The sequence below is a fragment of the Salvia hispanica genome, chromosome 6 (assembly GCF_029641045.1).
Source record: "Salvia hispanica isolate PSC_SH4W2 chromosome 6, Shi_PSC_v1, whole genome shotgun sequence".
Classification (NCBI taxonomy): domain Eukaryota; kingdom Viridiplantae; phylum Streptophyta; class Magnoliopsida; order Lamiales; family Lamiaceae; genus Salvia; species Salvia hispanica.
Window position 1 is genome coordinate 27,019,566 of NC_142697.1, and position 24,429 is coordinate 27,043,994.

Genomic DNA, 24,429 nt, shown 5'->3' on the forward strand with positions numbered 1-24,429 from the left:
TAATACTTAGATTTATGGGGGATGTTATATTACTAACTCATAACTTAATTGCTAACTATAACTAAATAATAGCCATTAGATATTCAAATTAAGGGCTTAGATCATCAATCCTTAAATGTCAATACGATAAACGAAAAACGTCAATAAGGCCATAGGATTAATTTAAAAAAATAGTAGGGGTATTAATGTCAATTAACTACATGTTTAGTTATAACTAATTTTTAAAAGAAATCCCAAAACGGTAAATTCATATAACATATATCAAATTAAAGATAATTTCATAAGGATTCCAACGATATCCTACATGCATATGTTCCGACGTCAAAATTTGAAAAAAAATTCAAAAATTTTTAATTTTTTCGTACAAGCAGAAATGTCAACATACTATATAAAATATGTCAATATAATACATGTAGAATGTCAATATAAACAATGGGTTAACATTCTTAAAGCATTGTGTTGACATTCTCAAAGCATCGTGTTGATATTTTCGAAACACTATATTGATACTTTCATCCAAAACCCTAATTTGAAGTTTTTTTTTTATCTTTTTTTATTTTATTAATAAAAACGAAAATTACACGTGGCAAATTGTAGACCACACGTTTTTTAAAATCCTATGGCCTTAAATTAGTTGTAGTTAGCAATTAAATGATGAGTTAGCAATTGACCACTCCCTTAGATTATTACCGAGTGAACAACTATTATAAATATGGAATTAAATTGGAATAAAGGTAAATATGGAATTAAATTACATTCCGTCGTACCAAGCATATCTTTAGTGACTAAGTTACGTAGTTTTCAGCTCCTAATCTATTATTTCACCTAGAAATTGCACAATTTGCGTCTTGGTAAATAAATGTATAGTACTGCATGTTCCTATTCAAATACTCCCTCTATACACCAAGAACTGTCTCATATGTCATTTTGGGACTTTCAACATTAAATATTTCATTTCACTTTTGTTTTTTTTTAAATGCATCTTACATTCCACTAATCTTTTACATCTATTTTATTTATATTTTTTAAAATATGTTTGGAGTCAAAGTCGGACGACGGATGGAATATATGTTTTCTTTGATTTTTAGTGAAGTTATTGCAAGATGTCACAATTATAAATGTGTTTTTTAGCAATCAATCCTTTTCTTTTGGTGGAAAAAATATTTCAAAGAATTGCGTCATATTTTTTTTATTTAATTAATAGTACTATTTCAATTTTTTAAAGGGCAATATTACAAATCGTACCAACTTACCAACCGAGTCAAACAAAAGCGATAAGATATGTATGTTTAAAACCTTCATGTTGTTTTCACTCATATAACGACCTACCAATTATATAACCCAGAAATTATCATTTTCAATTTTTACATTTCTAATCTATCAGCCCATCATAATAATTTAACTATGGTATCTAGTTATAAATAGGTGTTGTTTCTTGAAATTGATCGAAAACACACTCTCTCTCTCACACACACACACAACATCAATCAATCAACCATGGGATCGGAGACAGTTCACAAACTTGCTGTGATAGAATTCACAGACGAGAACACAAACCCTGAGACAGAATCATGGTCGGAGACATGTAAAAAAGTAGTTGATGCTCTTGAAAAATATGGTTGCTTTGTAGCAATTTACGACAAACTCACCAAAGAAATACACGAACAAGTGTTCGAATCCTTGCAAAGCCTATTTTCTCTCCCAACTCAAACCAAGGTCCAAAACAAGTCCTCCAAGCCCCTCTACGGCTACGTCGGCCAGATCCCCTTCCTTCCTCTCTTCGAAAGCATGGGCATCGACGACGCCCACACCATCCGAGGAATTCAAGATTTCTCAAACGTCATGTGGCCTAACGGAAACCCCACCTTCTGGTACGTAAGTGTGTTCTTGTTGCTTGTTAGTTAGTCACTTTGAAATTTCAATTTTTTCGTAATTGTTTCATCAGCATACGAAATAACATCTTTTGGTGATGCTCAATACAACGTTAACATAAGTACTTTGGATTTTCTTTTTTTTTCGTTGTTACTTTATTTTCTTCTCTTTTTTTTATGAAACGACTTTTATTATAGCATCACCAATAGACTGTTTTCAACCGTTATAGGACAGAACAAAATTTGACCAAATTTCATGACTTAAATGACTATTCAGTGAAAACCTAGTTGCGTACACAAAGTTGGCAGCGGAACTGGAGAAGATCGTGGTGCGAATGGTGTTCGAGAGCTATGGTGTCGGAAAACACCACGAGTGGTACGTGGGATCTGCCAACTACCTCTGCAAAGTGATGAAGTACAGAGAGCCCAAGATCGGTGAGAACAAAATGGCATTTGTTTCACACACTGACAAAAGTTTCATGTCAACTATCCATCAAAACCAAGTTGATGGCCTCGAGATCAAAGCCAAAGATGGCGAATGGTTTGGCGTCCGCGGGCTTCCTCTCTCCTCCATCGTTGTCATGGCCGGTGATGCAATCATGGTCAGTTTATCAACTTGGCAGTTATCATGTCTCTTCTATATATTCGTCAATAATCTTTTCTTCTTATGAGGCATTTTAAGGGGATGAGTTACTCATTTTACGAACTTTGTTTTGGAATAGGCATGGAGCAACAATAGGATAAAGTCCCCTCATCACAGAGTGACTATGGAAGGGAGTGAAGCAGCAAGATACTCAGTTGGGCAGTTCTCATTCATGGAGAAAGATATGGTGGAGACGCCCGAAGAGTTCGTGGACGATGAACATCCTCTGAGATACAAGCCATTTGATCATCTCAAGTATCTTGATTTTTTCAGCCAAGAAGAAAACAGAAGGCTGGAGAGTGCTATAACTACCTATTGTGGTGTTTCACAATGAGAGTGTGTCATTTGTATAATAAATTTGTGTGGTTTTTACATAAGTTGAATGTTGTGTTTAAGGAAATAAACTGTTGTGTGTATTGGTTGATTTCCAGTGTTGTTGTTTGAAAAATGTAAGTCAAGTATTGCTATTGATAATATTGTTTTGGAAACATTATGAATGACAATTTTGTTTTCATTAAAATGAAGGATATTGTAGATTTCTAAGAAAATAAAATTTAAGGGAAGTAATTTAACAAGTCTAAAATTACATCTAATACTCATGTATGGTCATAAGTTCTTTTATTTCAAATTACGAATTACTTACATCACCTTAAACTGCCAATTTTCCTCGTAAACAAACTTGTAATTAGTCTTAACTAAAATAAATAAATTTTATAGTAAACTGCCATTTTTGTTATCTAAAAAGTAGTACAAGTATTATTTTGCTTTTTTAAAAAGAAACGCTTTTTAACTATGCATTCGAATAAAAATAGTATTCCCTTAACTTAAGCGAATCAACTACTAGTATAATATGCAAAAAGTAATTACTCCACATAATTTTCTTGACAATTACATTTATCCTAACAAACCGGCCGATCTCATTAAATTTCAATTAAATTAATTTGAAGATCTCTTGCAATTGTATTTTACCCAAGCATGCATGGACAGATATATACCAATCGCTGCATTTTTAATTATTAATCAATAATGCTAATTTAAAAATTGGTGTCATGTTTGTCCTTTTATCTTCGTCTACTTTGATATTGTTCTACAGGCCAGCGTTTAATGTTACCTTTGATTATTGATTAATACTATCATTTAATTAGAAAAATTCACAATTATGTCCCGCTTCTCAATTCTAGTTCTGGATAGACCTTAGAGCATCCGCAGCGGCGCTCTTACCGCTGTCTGTCCGTCCGTGCCGCTGAGCAGGCGGCGTCCGTCCGCCGCTGCATCTCGTCTGTTCGTGCCAACGGCACGGCGCTGCTCTTAGCTAAGAGCACGTCCGTGCCGCTGAGCAGCCCTACGTGGCGTCTTCTTATTGGCTAACGGCATAGCCGTTGGCAAATTAGATTTTTTATTTTTATTTTTTTAAAAAATTCAAAATTTATTTAAAAAAATGTTTTTAAATAAAAAAAAATTATTTTCCCACTTCCCAAAAAATTATATCCGTTTTCTACCCACTTTTAATTTATTTTCCCCAAAATTCACATTTTCATCTATAAATACCCCCACTTCAACACAAAAAAAATCACATTCTCATCTATTCTATCATCTACATTCTCTCATCTTTTTTCTCATATTCTCTCATCGAAATTCCCACCACACTATTGGGTCAACTCTATTTGAACGATACATCTAAGATGACTCCGGATCAACTTGCAACACATGAGCAAATGATCCGGGGTCTCAAGAGGCAATTGGGGATATAGGACTAGTCTTCCACGTGTGTAATTTTTAATTTGTAGGATTTTAATTATATATTTTTTTATTTTCTAGGATTTTAATTATGTATTTTTATTTTTTAAGATTTTGATTATGTAATTTTTATTTTTTAAGATTTTAATTATGTAATTTTAAATTTTTAATGCAATTTAATATCGTGGAAATGTTTTTATTTAAATTAACTAATAAAATGATGGGACCCTTGAGCTTGTCCTTAGCTAAAAGCACGGTGTGGGTATTATGCTCTTAGCTAAGAATAAGGAGTAAAAGTGGACTCGAGTCCACTTCCGTGCTCTTAGCTAAGAGCACGGATGAGGATGCTCTTAAAGGGCCCGCTAAATGTTAATAGTGATACTCAATAATTGTCGTTTTAATAGTGATACTCAATAATTGTCGTTTTTTTTCTAGTGTACGTGGCACATGCATGTGATGTGGAAATAGGCTCTTATTTTCTTTGTTTTTAGTGAAGTCACTCAAATATCACAATTTTAAATATGTCTTTAATCAATCAATCTACACACAAACTCACCCAAGAAATATAACTACAATTTTCTCGACAACTACTTTCCTCCTAACAACTACGTATGCATCACTAAAATTCACTTAAATTGATTTGAGGAAGATCTCTTACGCTACTGAGTTATTCATACATGGACAAAGCTATTTTGTTTCATCGTACAATACGACCCTAGGCTGTTATATGTCATTTTCTAGATGATATCTCGTATCAAATAGATAATATATACATGTCCCTTAATGTTTGGCTTCTAGTAAAGTGACATCTTAATAAAAAGGAACTCGTGCTTCACATTTGATATAACTATTAAGTCTAGCTAGCTAGTATTTTTCATTTTCAATATCTTACCATATAAACCCATAACAATCTACCATTTTTTCAAACCAAACTTGCATCTCCAAAATCAGAAACAAAGTAATAATAATGGGTTCCGAAACTACCCCTGAGCTTCTAGTAGTAGACTTCAACAATCCAGAAATGAAGCCAGGCTCAAATTCTTGGTCATCTGCCTCCAAAAACATAAGAGAAGCATTTGAAAACCATGGTTGTTTTGTAGCATTATATGACAAAATCTCACCCCAACTCCACAAATCCTTCCTCAAAGCAACTGCTGACGCGTTCAATCTTCCCGTCCAAACCAAAATCCGAAACATCAACGAAAAACCCTACCATGGACACATTGCTCAAATTCCCATGGCACCCCGCCACGAAGCCTTAGGCATCGACTACGCAGACACTCTCGAAGGAGCTCAGAGCTTCACCACTCTCATGTGGCCTCAGGGCAACCAATCTTTCTGGTTACTATTTTTTTTTTCATAAACCCTAATTTTCTTTTTTGGAAACCCTAATTTTTTTAAGTTAACTCTAGTGAGACCATGATGAGCTTTGCAAAGACGGTCGCAGAGCTAGATAAAATGGTGGTGGCTATGCTGTTTGAGAGCTACGGCGTGGAGAAGCACACAAAGTCATATGGCGACGCGACCACTTATCTTCTCCGGTTGATGAAGTATGGGGTCCCAGACGAGGGAGAGAATACGTTGGGTCTTCCGCCACACTCGGACAAGAGCTTCATCACCATACTCTATCAAAATCACATCTCCGGCCTCCAAACTAGGGCAAGAGACGGGCAGTGGATTAATGTCCAGTTCCCGCCCGCCTCTTTTGTAGTCATGGCCGGAGATGCTTGCAAGGTTAGTATATTCGTACATAACCAGCAGTCTTATTTTTCTATTTTGGCCTGTACATGTATAACAATTAGCCCCCTTAAAATTTTGGTAACCTATTTTCTTTCAACTACTCCCTCTGTCCCTAAAATTTTGTCACATTTTTCCATTTCCGTCCGTCCCACAAAATTTGTCACATTTCAGTTTTTACCATTTTTGGTAGTAGACCCACATTCCACTAACTTATTCTCACTCATATTTTATTATAAAACTAATACTTTAAAAGTAGGACCCACACCCTACCAACTTTTTCAACCCACTTTGCATTACATTTCTTAAAACCCGTGCTCGGTCAATCTGTGACAAAATTTGGGGGATGGAGGGTGTACTAATTAACAATACTTCAATAATTTTTTCTGATTTCGTCTGGTGATAAAATAGGCGTGGAGTAATGATCGGGTGCTTTCTCCGATCCACAAAGTTACGATGGACAGTGAGGGAAAGGAAACAAGATACACAGCTGGGCTGTTTACTTTCGTTACCAAGACTGTGGAAGTTCCAGAGGAGTTGGTTGATGGTCAACATCCTTTGAAATTCAAACCCTTCCTTCACATGGATTTGCTCAAGTTTTACGAAACAGAACAAGGTCGTCGATCCCAGAATCTGCTCCAAGATTTTTGTGGTGTTTGATTAAAGTAACCATGTATTTTTATATTTATGGTGATTGAACTGCAATAAGTCAAATATTGTGTGTTTGATTTGGTGGTTTATATATCAAAGTTAATGTCAGTTTTTTGCTTCTATATATGGCTATCTCTTACCGAGTAAAATATAGTACTGAATATTTCTAGATTTATTCACAAGCATAATAAAAATGACTAGTAATATCACTCTTATTAATTTCATGTGTTTATTTCTAAAATGGGTCATGAGATGGATTTGGCCATTTGGGTTAGCTTGGGCCGCGCTTTATTCGGATTTGGGTCTGTGCCAATAAAAATATGAACTAATTTAGTTTGAGTTCGTGGTCCTGAGTTGATACCGTTACTTTCTCTCGAACCATAGTAATAATACTTTTTTATTGAATTATTTATTCCTCTTGAAATTATTCCTTGTTTCTTCTTTTATTGCTTTCCTCGTGGAGTCGGCCGACCCCACCGCCGGTCCGTGAATACCTCCGAGAACCTCTCAGAATAGGCCGTCGACCCATGGCTGCTCCGGCTCCGACCCCATGCTATGGCTGCTTCATCGACATGAAAGAGAGAAGAGGAAGAGAATTAGAAGAATAAGCTTCTTGAAAAGTTTGAAAAAGAAGAGAGATGTGACGATAATGGAGAACGAAGAGCGGCGGCGCAGTGCTCTAATTTTCTTTTAGTAAACCTAGGTAGTTGAAATAGTTTCTAATATTGATTAATGCAACGTTATTTTATTTCTTTGTTTAAGTGTAAATGTAATTAATAAGATAAGATATGCTTGATTAGTTTAAATTATATTTTATCATTAGAGTCTTAAGTAATAAATGAGAGTGATTGCTAACTCATCACTTAATTGCTAACTATAACTAATTTAAGGCCATAGAATTTTAGAAAATATGTGGTCAACAATTTGCTATGTGTAATTTTTGTTATTATTAATAAAATAAAAAAAGATAAAAAAAACGCCAAATTAGGGTTTTAGATGAAAATATCAATATATTGTTTCGGAAATATCAACACAATGCTTTGAGAATGTCAACACAATGCTTTAAGAATGTTAACCCATTGCTTATATTGACATTCTACATGTATTATATTGACATATTTTATATAGTATGTTGACATTTCTGCTTACCGAAAAAATAGAAAAATTTTTAATTTTTTTTTTAAAAATTTTGACGTCGGAACATAGCATGTATGATATCGTTGGAATCCTTATAAAATTATCTTTAATTTGATATATGTTATATGAATTTAACGTTTTGGGATTTCTTTTAAAAGTTAGTTATAACTAAATGTAGTTAATTGACATTAATACCCCTATTGATATTTTATGGAATTAATCCTATGGCTTTATTGACGTTTTTTGTTGATCGTATTGACATTTCGTGATTAATGATCTAGGCCCTTAATTTGAATATCTAATGGCTATTATTTAGTTGTAGTTAGCAATTAGGTATTGAGTTAGCAATATAACACTCCCCCTTAAGTAAATTGGTCTAAAATATTTATTACAACTAAATAAGTATGATTGATTTAGAGTTAAATTTTTATTTGTAGTTGCAAATAAAAATAATATTTGTAAAATTACAAATAAAACTAAATAGTAAACTTAGACGCTAGCTAAGACATATTTTTGATAATATAAATGATACATGGAACATTAAAAAAAATTATAGTAACAGTCTAAAAAATTAAATTTTATAAAGTTTTTGATGTGGTTTTTCTATTTTAAAAAATTATGTTACTCGCATTTAATCCTCCCGTCTATGAATAAATGTCCCATATTTGACCGATACGGATTTTAAGAAATTATTTAACTTTATGTGGTAAAGTGGGTAGAAAAATTATTAGAATATGGAGCCTACTTTTATATATTAGTTTTATAATAAAATGTAAGTTGAATTAGTTAGTGAAATGTAGAGTCTACTTACCAAATATAGTAAAAGTGGAATAGAACATTTATTCGCGGATAGATGAAAAAGGAAAATGAGACATTTAATGACGGAGGGAGTGTTAAATACCTTGCAAAACGAAAAATAATGCAATATTCAAATTTTACTAATATATATAATAATTATTTAAATATTATATTATATTTATTAATTAGTTTTCGACCCCACGAATTGGATTTTATGGGTCCGTCATTGCTGGGAGTGGGAGTACAAGCTCTCGGGTACAGCTTCCCGCTCGTTACAGGGGCGGAAGCTCTGTTAAGAAAGGCATCGACCGAGTTAAGTGAAAACCAATCCGATGACCTACAGAACAGCCAATGGCTGAACGTTATCGACTACACGGTGAAGATTCTAGTACTCGTAGCATTTTCGTTAACCCTCCGCCTCTGTCAGAAGATGTGGAAATCGCGCGTCAGACTACTTACACGAGCCCCTCTCGAGCCTCACCGTGTCCCAAGTGACAAGAAATTACTTATCACAACCTTAACTCTACATGTTGTTGGATACATCATTGCTCTCACTGTCCACTATATAAGTACAAGCTACAAACCTCTTCAAACATAGCAGTTTGTCGATTCCACGGGATATTCACACGTGATACGTGAATGGAAAACCGAGCTGGAGGAGTATCTCGGCCTAGTTCAGGATTTCTTCCTCCTTCCATAGGTCATTGCTAACTTGATGTGGAGAATCCACGTCAAACCCCTCCAGAAACTTTACTACATCGGGATAACCTCAGTCCGGCTCCTCCCCCACGCGTATGATTACATAATGATACGAGCATATCTCCTAAAATATTCCCCACATCTTATTATTTATTTAGTTATTGATTTCCCATATCTTTTCATAATTATTAGGATTATTTCCCGGCCAAGGACATTGGACTGCCGTAAAGAACATACTCAAGTACCTTAATCGGACTAAGGACTATGTTCTAGTTTACAATGCAGCCGAGCTCTGTCCCTTCAATACCTCCTTTAGGACCTCCTCTCGCATGTTCGGGTTCAGCTTCCGTTGTGCATCTCGATGAGCCTTTGCACTTTCTTCTAAACGGATGTGGTGCATGCAAAGATCTGGACTTATTCCCACCAAATCTGAGAGAGTCCATCCTATTGCCTTCTTGTTCCTTTTGATGACCTCCAACAACTCCTTCTCTTGTTCCTTGGTCAAGTTGCTGTTGACTATTACTGGAAATGTCTCGTCCTTCTCCAAGTAAGCGTACTTAAGGCCTGGTGGAAGTGTTTTTAGCTCTTTTTTCGTTCCATTAGTCTCCTGAGGCAAGGGATTTTTTTTTGAATTTTCCGGTAAAGTCTCTTTCCCCTACCCAGGAGATTTTTCCAAACTGGCCACATAAACCGATCCCCTGGACCTAGCTGATTCCGGGTTTCTGCAGAATTCCATAATGGCCTCTGTGAGCTCTTCATCTGTCAATTCCTCTGTGTTCACTGCTGCACACCATCCCACAACCTCTTTGTCAATCGAATGGCTCAACTCCGATTTGTCGATTTGTTCCTGTATCAATTATGTCTCAAGATATTCTTGGACTAAAGGGTTAATAACATCAATAGCGTAGAGATTCTCGACATCTAAAGGTCTTTTCATCCCCTCATCTATGCTAAAGGTATAATTTTTCCCCATTATAGTCCAAGCAAATTGTTCCATCAAACACATCGATAATGGTCTTAGCCGTACGCAAAAATGGCCTCCCCAAAAGTACCCCACTAGACTCAGCAGACTCATTATCATTCATCTTGATCACGTAAAAATCAGCAGGATATAGAAATTCATGCACTTTGACTATAATATTTTCCAACACTCCTTCAGGGCAAATGCAAGTTCTATCTGCTAGCTGGATTACTACCTTGGTAGCAACCATTCTTACCCCGGTTAGCTTCTTATAGATCGAAAGTGGCAAAACATTTATTGACGCCCCTAGATCACACATGGCATGCTCAACTTTGATATCCCCTAAAGAGATGGGTAATGTGAACATACCTGGGTCGGTGCATTTCGAGGGCATCCTTCTCTTCTGTATCACAGCAGTCACAGTTTCTCCAATCACAATCTTCCCATCTAGCTTGGTTTTCCCTGCAATAAACTCCTTGATGAACTTACTGAATGTGGGCATTTTCAAGGCCTGCAAGAATGGCAAGTTGATTTCCAACTTGCTGAAGATCTCCATGAGATCCTCTGTATCATCATTTTTTTTCTTTGCCTCCCCTCGATATGGAAATGGTTTTGCTCGCTTGACTGCATTTGTGGAAGTCCCAGCCTGGGTTTCATCAACTGCTTTGTTTCCTTCCCTACTTCCTTCCTCAGGTTCGGGGTCTAGGAAAAACGGGTCCCTTGATCGAGGTAGACATCCCCCTACATCTTCCTTCTGGAGGTCTCTCTGAACAATGATCTCCTTCGGTCCAGCGCCTTCCTCTCGCTGTTTCTGACTCTGTTTCCCTTCTTTGGTTTGCATAAGCACTTCCTCCTCAGTTTCCAACGTCGGCCCTTCGTAACCCCGTCCAGATCTCAAGGTGATTTGACTAATGTTTGCTCGGTCTGGCGGCTTGACAGTAGCAGGAAGTTTTCCTTCATTCCCTCGCATCTCATTCAAGGAAACTGCGATATGGGAAAGTTGTTTCACCATCATGTCCATGGCGGCTTTTTGTTCTGACTGAGCATCTTGCAATTTATGCACCATGTCATTGTTGGAGTGTAGGTTACCTTGCATGAACTGCTGTGAATTCACTTGATCATGGACCATGTCATCCAAACTCCGTTGTGGTCTGAAGTTGGATTGACCAAAGTTTTGTCCTTGACCTTGGTTCTGTCGAAAATTTCCTTGATGATTATTGTTTTGGTTATTTGACCCTTGACTATTGTACTGGCTACCAGACCCTTGATTCCCTTGGTGGTTCTGTTGGGAATTCTGAAAGTTGCCTTGGTTATTCCTTTGGTGAGGTGGCACATAGGAGTTTCCCGGGTTGTTTTGATTTTTGTTCCCCCAATTAGTTTGGTCCTGATTCCTATACCCCAGCTGCAATTGTCCTTCTTGACCTTTCCCTGACCAGTTGGACTGCCTCTCCGGAGGGTGTGCAAAATTCGTGAGCTGCAGAGGAGATGGCCGGCTTTGATCATGGTCAGCCCATCTAAAGTTTGAGTGAGTCCTCCATGGAGCGTCCCTCTGTCTTCCTTGATTCCAACTTCCATCGGGATTCCAACTTCCCATCGAATTTGCTTGAGCTTGGCACTCCCCTTCGCAGGGCTGACTGTAGTATGGTTGCAGTTGCCTTTCTTCTTGACCAGGGGATTTCTCATTTTCCACTGGAGCATGCGGATTGTATTTCTCGATCGCTTTTAGCAAGGCCTTTTCCAGTTTATCGATCCTATCTTCCACCTTCTTGTCTTCTTGATCCATCACTGCATTAGCTGATCCTCTCCTCAATATGCTTCGTGGGTTATCATAGGCCTTCTTTGCCTCAATTAGTCTCCCTAAGGTTTCCCGAGCTTCACTTGCCTTATTCTTTGTAAAATTTCCCCCGCTCGAGGAGTTCATCAAATCTTTTGATTCAGGGTTTGCACCCTCATAGAACAGATAATAAGTTTCTGCCTCGATCATCCGATGATAAGGACAAGCATCCAACAACTCTTTGAAACAGGACCAATAAGAACTCAGAGACTCATCGTATTCTTGCTTGCACTCCTGAATCTCCTTCTTCAAGGCATTCGTCTTGTTAGATGGAAAAAAGTAATCCAGAAATTCCAGTTTAAAATCTTTCCACGTGTTGATCGAGTCGGGTGGAAGCCTCAGCAGCCAAGTGTTCGCCTCCCCTTTGAGAGCAAACGGAATTGCTCGAAGACGGTAGTCCTCTTCTGTTGCCTCGTTGGGTCGCTTCTGAATGCTGCATAGTTTACTGAACTCGTTCAAAAATTCGTAGGGGCATTCGTTCCTACGCCCAGAAAAAGTAGGTAGAACTCCAAGTACATTTGTCTTGATGTCGATCGACCTCCGTCGTGGGTTCGAAACTATAGCATGATCGGGTTCACCATCAAGATGTGCGGTGAGCGACCCTATTTCCGGATCGGGGTCAAGTAGATGAGCCATATCTGGGTCCTTCTCCTCCTCGGTCTCGGAATACTCTGGTTCGGTTGATGTCTCTGGGTTCTCCTCTGTCGATGAATTCCACTCCTTTTCACTCTCTGACTCGAACGGGAATGGATCTTCCGTTCTCAATCCTGATCTAGTGGTGATGGTAGATGTAGATTCCTTGATTCGCCACTCGTACTGGCCACTCCCTGACCCAGATGAGCTTGCCCAACTTCCAGATTGGAAGCCTGTTCTCATAAATTGTCAAGGGAAAAAAGAAATGACAGAAATTAAAATATTTACACCAAATCCCTAAATGAAATAACAACAAACGCCATCCATCCCCGGCAACGGCGCCACTTGAAAAGCCTGTAAATGCATGCTGTGTGTTCAAATGGGAAAATAGCAGGTTCCCTAGCTCCAGCAAGTCCACCAGATCACTCGGTCTAGGAACTCGTGGGTCGCGAGGAATCCCGGTCGTCGGACACACAAAGCACTTTTCCTTTCAAAAACCCTCAACCACTTTACTAAACCTAGTATAGGGAAGTAGGGATCAATCCCACAGAGAAGGATGCGTAATACTCATGTTCAAGGATTTGGGAGTGTTTTTGGTGTTGGCTGCTGCCACGCATTTTCTTGGGTTGAGGAAAATTAAAATTAACTTGACTTGGGAACTTTCAAAATATTCTTAAACTAACAGCTAGACCTAGGAAATAAACCTACTGTGGGGACCATGTCTGAAAAAGCAAGGTACGACAGAAAAGTTGGCAGAATAACTAACTCTCGTACTAACTGACAATGACATCCATCGTCTTCTACAACCAAATTTGCGTAAAAAACTTCTTAAGAGAAACAACATGAGTAAAACAAAAACAGAGCTACTGACTTGAAATCAAATTAATGCATAATAAACGAAGAACTTAGCAAATCTGCATACCCTAGACGAAGTGAAATAGAAACCAAGAAGAAATAAAACAAATCTATCGAACTACTGTCTTTCCACACGCCAAATCCAACCTCAGACGCTAAATCCACTCCGGATCCAAGCGTCCGACATGAACTCCAAACAGAAGAAACTCTCCATCACGTCAGATTTTACAAATAAGAACTCCGAATACTCAAACAACCACAGATCTGTCACCAAATTCCACATCAAACAACTTAACAACAAAATAAACAGAGATTGACATAGCAATTGAAGAATTAAGCTAAAAGCAGAGAGATCTATGCAAAATGACTTGAAATTAAACAACTAAACGCAGATCCATGAACGGTAAAACAGTTAAACATCATCAACATCAAGGTCGACTCCCAAAAGTGAAGTTCGACGGCGGAAATTAACAAAAACAACTGAAATTAAAAGTAATTGTATCTTCGCCCTCACTAGGACGGTGTTGCCAAGCACGAAATCTCCTAGAAAGTACCCTCCCAATCACGATTCCCCCAGATTCATTCCCAAGTGTGTGTAAAGTGTATGAGCTAAGAAGAGTAAAAAAAACTATCTCTTCTGCGTTGCATGCTCTTCTCTATATATAGGCGTTTGAATGGGCCCAGCGAGGTATAGATAATGACTTTATTGCCCCCAGCTGTAAACTCCTCTGTCACGCCACTTTTCCTTGTAAATTCTGCTCATTTCATTCCTTTCTCTCGCTAGACCATCTCCTCCATTACTTCCTTGATCTAGCGATTTTCTTCTCACACCTGGCTTAGGAAATGTGTTAGACCCAGCAAATTATAACATTTTTTCGCACATACCGATGCATGAAATTAGCCTTATCACCTACATATCCATGTATATGATAAATTTCTAGACCTTTCTATATACTTCTAAGAATTAAAAAGAACTCTTCTCATGGTATTACTTGTAAGAATAAAATCGCCGTACTTAGATCAAGTCATCAGAGTAGTGTATTTCATGCGAATTACAAATTTGCCCTTCTCTAAATTCTTATACAAACATCAATCAAATTCTAATTTCTTGCATAATATTTACTCATATTATACTTTTAATACTCATTAAGAAAGACATAATGACACTCATTAACCGTCACTTATTATTTAAATTTATTCAGCTCTCTCGGCATCAACACCATTGGCGAAAACCTAATTCGTAAACTTTATTTATCCTGATTATAAACCTTCTAATTCCCTTTCATTTCCAACCATATATGATTTTCACTATTATTTTATATAGAATTATTTGTCGTAAGGTCTGATTCTACTATTTCTAAGCCGGAATGGAAAATCCCGTCTAGGGTCATTTTTGGGATATTACAAGGCTGAAGTTGCCTTTCCTCCGGACCAGGGGGTTTCTCATTTTCCGATGGAGCATGAGGGTTGTACTTCTCAATTGCATTCAGCAGTGCTTTCTCCAATTTATCTATCCTGTCTTCCACCTTCTTGTCATCTTGTTCTGTTACTGCATTGGCTGATCCCCTTCTCAAAATGCTCCGCGGGTTATCATAGGCCTTCTTCGCCTCGATCAATCTTCCCAAAGTTTCTCTGGCTTCACTTGCTTTATTCTTGGTAAAATTTCCCCCGCTCGAGGAATTTATCAAGTCTTTTGATTCAGGGTTTGCACCTTCGTAAAATAGATAGTAAGTCTCTGCCTCGATCATCATGTGGTTCGGACAAGCATCTAACAGTCCCTTGAACCGGGACCAATAAGAGCTCAGAGACTCATCATATACTTGCTTGCACTCCTGGATCTCCTTCTTCAAGGCGTTTGTCTTGATGGACGGAAAAAAATAATCCAATAACTCCAGCTTGAAGTCCTTCCATGTGTTGATCGAGTCTGGTGGGAGCCTCAATAGCCAAGTATTAACCTCCCCCTTGAGGGCAAACGGGACTGCACGCAAGCGGTAGTCCTCCTCAGTCGCCTCGTTGGACCTCTTTTAAATGTTGCACAGCTTACTAAACTCGTTTAGGAATTCGTAAGGACATTCGTTCCTTCGTCCAGAGAATGTGGGCAAAACCCCGAGCACATTTGTCTTGATATCGATAGACCTCCGGCGCGGGTTTGAGACTATGGCATGGACGGGCTCACCGTCTAGATGCGCGGTGAGTGAACCTATCTCCGGATCGGGATCCACTAAATGTGCCATATTCACGTCTTCCTCTTCCTCAATCTCGGAATGCTCTGTTTCTGTGGACGACTTCGGGTCCTCTTCTCCTGACGAGTTCCACTCCTTCTCACTTTCTGATTCGAACGGAAACGGGTCTACTGTCCTTAACCCTGATCTGGTAGTGACGGTGGACGTAGACTCCTTGACTTGCCACTTGTATCGGGTGTTTCCTGACCCAGATGAACTAGCCCAACTTCAAGAATGGAAGCCCGTGTTCATAAACTGTCAAGAAAAACCAAATAACAGAAATTAAACTATTTACACCAAATCCCCAAACGCATAAACAATTAACGCCATCCATCCCCGGCAACGGCGCCATTTGAAGCCTGGTATTTTGCTAAGTACTGTGTGCACGGAAAGGAATAACAAGTCTCCTAGGTCCAGCGAATCCACTAGATCACAAGGTCTAGGAACTCACGGATCGTTGGAAGATCTCGGTCGTCGGACACACAATAAATCGCTTCAAAAACCTTCAACCACGTATACTAAAATTAGCACAAGGAAGTAGAGATCGATCCCACAGAGATGAATGCGTAATAATGCATGCTCAAGGATTTGGGACTATTTTTGGGTTGGCTGCTGCCACGCATTTTTGGGTTGAGGAAATTAAACTAACTTGGAGCGAAATCTGCTACGCTAACAACTATATCTAGGCAGAACAGATATCATGCATGAAAACCGAAAAACGAGACAATCACTAGATCTAAGAAACTATTTCCTAAATTACCTAGACCTGGGAAATAAACTGACGGTGGGGACCATTTGCTGAAAAGGTAAAGTACGGATGAAAAGCCGGAAAACAACTAACTAAAGTACTAACTAACAGCGACATCATCTTCTCCAATCAATTTGCATAAAATTTCAGTAGAAACAGGGATGAAACGTGAATCGGAAACGAAGCAGACTGAATTTAAAACAATTTAACGAAGAACAATTAAAAACTAAGCAGATCTACGGCTACTAGACGGAGTAAAATGAAAAGAGAGCAAAGAGTTCGAAATCCATGCAAAACTTGATTCCACTGTTCAGATCCAACCTCGGATGCTAAATCCACTCCGGATCCAAGCATCCGACCAAACTCCGACCAAAAGTATATCCATAGCTACAGATTCGCCAAACAACCACCGATCAACAACAACAATTCAGATCCACAACCTCTTTCTCAGATCAAGCACAGAATTATCCAAAACAGAGAATAACATTCAACTGCCGAAATAAAACCTCAAACAAAAACTCAGAATCGTAAATCAACACAAGATAAACACCAACATGACATAAACTAAATGCATAAATAACCGATAAGTAGCAACAACCAAATCAACTTCCAAAACAATGAAGTTCGACGGAATAAAAGTGCGAAAAGCTGAATGAAAAACAGATTGTTTCTTCGCCCTCCGAGAGGACGGTGTTACCACTGACTCTCGCCGAAGATGAACCCCTTAGAAACCCTAAACTATCCCAGAATTCCCATTTCCCAAGTGTGTGTGTGAGTGTGTGAGCTAAGAGCAAAAAATCATGTCTATGGCGTGTGCTGCATGCTCCTTTATTCATAGGCGTTGAAGTGGGTCCAACGAGGTATGAATAGTATTTGTTGCCCTCAGCTATTGACTTCCTTGTTCTAGCCATTTTTTTTCTTTTCAATTCTACTCACTTTCCTTCATTTTTCCTTTGCTAGTCCATTGCCTCTAGCTCTTCCTGGATCTAGCGTCTCCTTCACACACCTGGCTTAAAAACTGCGTTAGACCCAGCAAAATATAGCGTCTCCTTCACACACCTGGCTTAAAAACTGCGTTAGACCCAGCAAAATAAAGTATTTTTCACCATATAACCGATGCATGAAATTAGCCTTATCAACTACCTATGGTGGTGTTTCACAATGAGAGTGTGTCATTGTGTAATAAATTTGTGTGGTTTTTACATAAGTTGACTGTTGTGTTTAAGGAAATAAACTGTACGTTCTGTGTATCGGTTAATTTCCAGTTTGTTGTTTGAAAAATGTAACTCATGTATTGCTATTGGAAACATTGTTTTGGAACATTTTGAATGGCATTTTTTGTTTGCATTAAATTGAAGGAAATTACGGTTCCAATAAAATAAAATAAAATAGAGAAGTAATTAAACAAGTTCAAATTACATCTAATGTATGGTCCTCGTAATTTAACAAGTTTTAAAGAATTTTTTATCCCCTTGATCTGATTCAGGCCTCTGCTCAGTAATAATGTTGTGATTAATTTAACTAAATTAAGTATATTTTCTAGTAATTCTGCCATTTTTTTTCTCGAAAAAAGTATTACTCCCTCCGTCCCAGAGAAGTTGGCACACTTTCCTTTTTAGTTTGTCCCACAAAAGATGTCACATTTCCCTTTTTGGAAAAAGTTCTCTCTCACATGAATATAAAAATTATATTTTCTCTCTCCATTTAACACACAAAATAAAACCTCCTAAAATTCCGTGCCATTTTCAAAGTATGCCAACTTCTCTGGAACGGAGGGAGTACTATTTTGCTTTTTCGAAAGGAAACATTTTTATTAACCATTCGAATCAACAATTTCCTTTACCATATAACGTTAAAATATATACTCCCTCCGTTCTTTAAAAATATGAACTATTCTAGTCCCTCTATATTATATTTTATTCTCCACTAATAATATGTTAATAATTTTTTCTTTCTATCTCACTTACTTTACCAATCGTACATCAAAATATGTGTCTGTTTTAAAATTCTTATTTTTAAAGGACGGAAGGAGTCTTAATTTTGAAAAAAAATAAAATAAAGCAGAAAGTAATCACATTATTGTTGACAGGAACATTTATCCTAATAAACCAGCCGATCTAATTAAATTTAAATTAAATTGATTTGAAGATCTCTTGCAATATTAATTTACTTCTACTATCATGCATGCATGGACAAATATATACCAACCGCTGTTTTTTTTTATTATCCATTTGAATCTCGTGTTGTGAAATTGATAAAGAAATTCAAATAGATGATAGGTTTAGAATAAGAACTAATAATGCTAATTTATAAATTGGTGTCATATTTGTACATTTATATTCGTCTACTTTGATAATGTTGTAAAGGCAAATGATAACATTTTATATGCCAACGGTTTTTTATATATGATTAATGACAATTGACAAATATCTTTTAAAAATTCACAATGTCCCGCTTCACATGTCTAGACTCTAGTGCTCGATAGATGATGGCTCGTCGCCCGTCGAGCATATGTGGACATAGGCTCTTAATTATTTTCTTTCTTTTTACACTACTTTTTAGTGAAGTACTTATAATGTTATCCATACATCTTAATTATTAAATAAATATTTTAAATATTTTTGAAATCTAAATATTTATGGCTCTACTTATATCACTTTAATATATCAATCACTTTATTTATAATTATTCAGTTGATAATAATACTAATTTAAAATTGATATGTTTGTCTTTTTATCTTCGTCTACTTTGATATTGTTTTATAGGCGATTAGTATCATTTTATGTGCTAGCGTTTAATGTTACCTTTGAATGAGTGATCAATATGTAAGTACAACTGTACAATATATAGGAGTAATATGATTGCGGGAGACACCCGATGCTCAATAATTGTCGTTTTTTTGCAGTGTATGTGGCACAGGCACTATATGCATGTGTAAGAATACCATTGTAGCAAGATTTGTCTTTCCATTGCCAACTACGCTGCTACTGCGGGCAGTGACGAAGCCACACTGGGGGCGGGGGGGCATGTGCCCCTCAGTAATTTGGATTATAAGTAGATATAATATATTCATGATCTGATTACTCGTAATATATCTAGCGCAGATCGTCTCAGCTTTTGCCTCACAACATGCATGACCTGAGTTCTAAACCTTCTGACCTCAATTTCTGCCAATTTTAAACTGTTCTTTTGATTACTTGTAGTAAGTAGCGCAGCAAAAAAAAATCACAAATACACTATCTTTTGTTGCATTGTATTTTGTTTTGTTTCAATGTTTTCACTTTCTTATTTTCATATATACATTTTGTTTACTTTCATTCTTGTGTGAAATATATTATTTCACACATCCCACCTAGTATTAATGTACTTTCAAACTCTTATTGTTTATGCTTTAACTGTATTCAGCGACATCGATACTAAAAGTCCATAACTATTACTCCTTTCGTCCACGATTAATATTCTCAATTTGACTTGGTACGTGTTTTATGAAATATAATGGAAACTAAATAGAAAAATAGTGGAATGTGGTGTATATAGTTTTATAATAAGATACGAGTGAGATAAAGTTAGTAGAATATGGAACCATTATAAATAAATAAAAATAAATAAATGAGGCATTTATTGGTGGACAGATGAAAATTACAAAATGAAACATTTATTGATAGACGAGTGGAGTAATAACGGAATGGGTCCCCCAGTGACAAAATCCTGGCTTCGTCACTGCCTGCGGGCATGTGTAAAAATACCATGCATTCATGTGATGTGGAAATAGGCTCTTATTTTCTTTGTTTTTAGTGAAGTCACTCAAATATCACAATTTTAAATACTCCCTCCGTCCCATAGAGATAGGCCATTTGATATAGGCACAAGTATAATTGCATAATTGGTAAAGTAAAAGAGAAGGAAAAAAAATAGTTGAAATTGTGTAGTGGATAGTGGGGCTCATAAATAATAAAATAAAAGAGAAGGAGAAAAATGTTACTATAAATGAATATGAACTATTTGTAGAGCATAGACGGAAAAAAAAATATGACCTATTTTTATGGGACAAGCAGAGAATGTTTTGTAGCAATCAATCCACACACAATAATACTTGTACAATTTTCTGAAGTACTTTCCTCCTAACAACTATGACTCATTAAATTTCACTTAAATTGATTTGGGAAGATCTCTTACATCACTGAGTTATTCATACGTGGTCAAAGCTATTTTGTTTCATCGTACAATACGTGTTGCATTTCATTTTCTAGATGATATCTCGAATCAAATAGAGAATTATATATACATGTCCCTTAATATTCGGCTTCTGGTAAAGTGACGTCTTCACTACAAGAAATCCATCTTAATAAAAAGGAACTCGTGCATCACATTTGATATAACTATTACTCTCTCTTTCCCAGATAGTTTGTCTCACTTTCACTGTGTCGGACACGAGTTTTAAGAAATGTAATGAAAAGTGAGTTGAAAAAATTAGTGGAATGTGGATCCTACTTTTACATATTAGTTTTACAATAAAGTATGAGTAGGAATGAGTTAGTGAAATATGAGGTCTATTGCAAAAAATGATAAACAAATGTATACTACATGTCCAGAGAGTATTTCACTTAGAAATTGCACATTTTGCATCTTGATAACAATGAGTTAGTTGAAACCTAAGTCCACTACTAAAAATGATAAATAAATGTATACTACCTGTTCAAGAGAGTATTTCAATTAGAAATTGCACATTTTGCATCTTGATAAATAAATGTATACAACAAGTTCCTATCCAAATATTCTTTCTATACGCCATGAAAGGTCTCATATCCCATTTTGGAACTTTCATTGTTTTACGTTTCATTTTATTTTTACTTTTTTATAAATGCGTCTTACATTCCACAAATTTTTTACATCTATTTTATTTATATTTTTTAAAATATGTGTTGAGTCAATTCAACAGATGGAATATATGTTTTCTTTAATTTTTAGTGAAGTTGTTGCAAGAGTTATAGGTGTGTTTTTTAGCAATCAATCCTTTTATTTTCGGTGGAAAAAATATCTTAAAAATTGCATCATATTTTTTATTTTTTTATTATTCAACTATTCAATTATTTAAAGGGCAAAATTACAAAACTTACCAACCGAGACAAACAAAATCTTCATGTTGGTTTCACGTATAACACGACCAACCATTTATATAACTCAGAAATTGTCATTTTCAATTTTTACATTTCTAATCAATCAGCCCATCATAATAATTTAACTATAATATCAAGTTATAAATAAGTGTTAATTGTTTCTTGAAATTGATCGAAAACACACACTCTCTCTCTCTCTCACACACACAAGATCAATCAATCAACCATGGGATCGGAGACAGTTCACAAACTTGCTGTGATAGAATTCACAGACGAGAACACAAACCCTGAGACAGAATCATGGTCGGAGACATGTAAAAAAAGTAGTTGATGCTCTAGAAAAATATGGTTGTTTTGTAGCAATTTACGACAAACTCACCCAAGAATTACACAAACAAGTGTTCGAATCCTTGCAAAGCCTCTTCTCTCTCCCAACTCAAACCAAGGTCCTAAACAAGTCCCCTAATAAGTCCCTCTACGGCTACGTCGGCCAGATGCCCTTCCTTCCTCTCTTCGAAAGCATGGGCATCAACGATGCCCACACCAACCGAGGAGTTCAAGATTTCTCAAATGTCATGTGGCCTAACGGAAACCCCACCTTCTGGTACGTGCATGTTTTCGTGTTGCTTGTTCGAATTCAAAATAGTATCAAATGGTAAAATTTCAATTTTTTCGTAATTGTCTAATCTGCGTGCGAAATAATATCTTTTGGTGATATTCTTTCGTAATTGTCCTTCCTTCCTCTCTTTTGATTTTCTTTTTTTTTGCGTCGTTACTTTTATTAATTTTCTTCTCTTTTATTTAATGAAACGACTTTTATTTTAGCATCACCAATGGACTGTTTTCAAATCTTATAGGACAGAACTAAATTTGACCAAATTTCATGATTTAAATGACTGTCCAGTGAAAATATAGTTGCGTACACAAAGTTGGCAGTGGAACTGGAGAAGATCGTTGTGCGAATGGTGTTCGAGGGCTATGGTGTTGGAAAACACTACGAGTGGTACAAGGGATCTGCCAACTACCTCTGCAAACTGATGAAGTACAGAGAGCCCAAGATTGGTGAGACCAAAATGGGATTTGTGTCTCACACAGACAAAAGTTTCATGTCAACTATCCATCAAAACCAAGTTGATGGCCTCGAGATCAAAGCCAAAGATGGCGAATGGTTTAGCGTCCGCGGCCTCCCTCTCTCCTCCATCGTTGTCATGGCCGGTGATGCAATCATGGTCAGTTTATCAACTTGGCAGTGATCATGTCTCTTCTATATATTCGTCAATATTATTTCTTCTTATGCGGCATTTTAAGGGAATGAGTGACTCGTTTTAACGAACTTTTTTTGGAATAGGCGTGGAGCAACAATAGGATAAAGTCCCCTCATCACAAAGTGACTATGGAAGGGAGTGAAGCAGCAAGATACTCACTTGGGCAGTTCTCATTCATGGAGAAGGAGATGGTGGAGACGCCCGATGAGTTCGTGGATGATGAACATCCTCTGAGATACAAGCCATTTGATCATCTCAAGTATGTTGATTTTTACAGCCAAGAAGAAAACAGAAAGCTAGAGAGTGCTATTGCTACCTATTGTGGGGTTTAACAATAATATTATCTTTTGTGTGGTTTAATTTTACATAATTGAATGTTGTGTTTAAGGAAATAATAAACTGTTGTGTGTATTGGTTAATCTAGTGTTGGTTGCAAGTTGTTTTCTAGTGTTGGTTGCAAGTTGATTTCCAGTGTTGTTGTTTGAAAAATGTAAGTCAAGTATTGCTATTGGAAATATTGTTTTGGAAACATTATGAATGACAATTTTGTTTTCATTAAGTTGAAGGATATTGTAGGATTTCCAAGAAAATAAAATTCAATGGATCAGGTAATTTGACAAGTCTAAAATTACATCTAATAATCTATATATGGTCCTCATAAGTTCTTTTATCTCAAATTAAGAATTACACTAATAAACTTTTATCACCTTGATTTTGTTTCAGGTTTTAAACTGCCAATTTTCCTAGTAAATATTAGTCTTAACTAAAATAAGTGAATTTATAGTAAACTGCCATTTTTGTTATTTTAAAAGTAGAATTATTTTGCTTTTTCAGAAACGTTTTTATTAAGCATTCGAATAAATTAATAGTATTCCCTCAAGCGAATCGACTGATATTATTTTTGACAAAAAAAAAAATAATATGCAAAAAGTAAATTAATACTACTAGTATTTTTTTTTCAATATCTTACCATATAAACCCATAACAATCTACCATTTTTCTGAAACCAAACTTACATATTCAAAATCAGAAACAAAAAAAAAAAAGAAACAAAGTAGTAGTAATAATAATGGGTTCCGAAACTACCCCTAATCAGCTTCTAGTAGTAGACTTCAATCCAGAAATGAAGCCAGACTCAAATTGTTGGACATCTGCCTCCAAAAAACATAAGAAAAGCCTTTGAAAACTATGGTTGTTTGTAGCATTATACGACAAGATCTCACACGTATAACTCCACAAATCCATCTTCAAAGCAACTCCATACCTTCTTGATCTTCCTCTTCAAATTAAAATCCAAAACATCAATGAAAAACCATGCCATATACATGGGTCAAATCCCCATTGCGCCCCTTCACGAAGCCTTAGGCATCAACTATGCGGACACTCTCGAGTCTCGAAGGAGCTCAGAGCTTCACCACCCTCAAGTGGCCTCAGGGCAACCAATCTTTCAAGTACTCCATCCGTCCCGACTAAGATGACACATTTTTTAGTCGACATGATATTTCAGGAAAAAGTAAATAA

General features: G+C 36.6%; 2 protein-coding genes and 1 pseudogene across 3 annotated transcripts; all 3 read left to right on the plus strand.

Moving 5' to 3' along the window:
* Positions 1 to 1,427: 1,427 nt before the first annotated feature.
* On the plus strand, positions 1,428 to 3,002 carry LOC125205284 (putative 2-oxoglutarate-dependent dioxygenase AOP1). The gene is made up of 3 exons (XM_048104121.2): positions 1,428 to 1,871; positions 2,149 to 2,473; positions 2,594 to 3,002. Exons 1-3 carry the CDS (start codon positions 1,498 to 1,500, stop codon positions 2,846 to 2,848), a joined length of 954 nt encoding a protein of 317 aa, XP_047960078.1. The 5' UTR covers positions 1,428 to 1,497; the 3' UTR covers positions 2,849 to 3,002.
* A 2,114-nt stretch (positions 3,003 to 5,116) lies between these two features.
* LOC125205285 (putative 2-oxoglutarate-dependent dioxygenase AOP1) lies at positions 5,117 to 6,759 on the plus strand. The gene is made up of 3 exons (XM_048104122.2): positions 5,117 to 5,592; positions 5,664 to 5,985; positions 6,400 to 6,759. Exons 1-3 carry the CDS (start codon positions 5,219 to 5,221, stop codon positions 6,646 to 6,648), a joined length of 945 nt encoding a protein of 314 aa, XP_047960079.1. The 5' UTR covers positions 5,117 to 5,218; the 3' UTR covers positions 6,649 to 6,759.
* Positions 6,760 to 21,834: 15,075 nt separating this feature from the next.
* Positions 21,835 to 23,437, plus strand: LOC125207927 (putative 2-oxoglutarate-dependent dioxygenase AOP1; annotated as a pseudogene). The gene is made up of 3 exons (XR_016133040.1): positions 21,835 to 22,247; positions 22,548 to 22,872; positions 22,992 to 23,437. The product of XR_016133040.1 is annotated as a putative 2-oxoglutarate-dependent dioxygenase AOP1 (transcript).
* The last annotated feature ends 992 nt before the right edge of the window (positions 23,438 to 24,429 follow it).

Coding starts and splice junctions, on each gene's coding strand:
- LOC125205284 (XM_048104121.2), top strand. CDS start 1,498: ATGGGATCGGAGACAGTTCACAAACTTGCTGTGATAGAATTCACAGAC. Junction 1,872..2,148: donor AACGGAAACCCCACCTTCTG/GTACGTAAGTGT, acceptor ATGACTATTCAG/TGAAAACCTAGTTGCGTACA. Junction 2,474..2,593: donor TGGCCGGTGATGCAATCATG/GTCAGTTTATCA, acceptor GTTTTGGAATAG/GCATGGAGCAACAATAGGAT.
- LOC125205285 (XM_048104122.2), top strand. CDS start 5,219: ATGGGTTCCGAAACTACCCCTGAGCTTCTAGTAGTAGACTTCAACAAT. Junction 5,593..5,663: donor CAGGGCAACCAATCTTTCTG/GTTACTATTTTT, acceptor AGTTAACTCTAG/TGAGACCATGATGAGCTTTG. Junction 5,986..6,399: donor TGGCCGGAGATGCTTGCAAG/GTTAGTATATTC, acceptor GTGATAAAATAG/GCGTGGAGTAATGATCGGGT.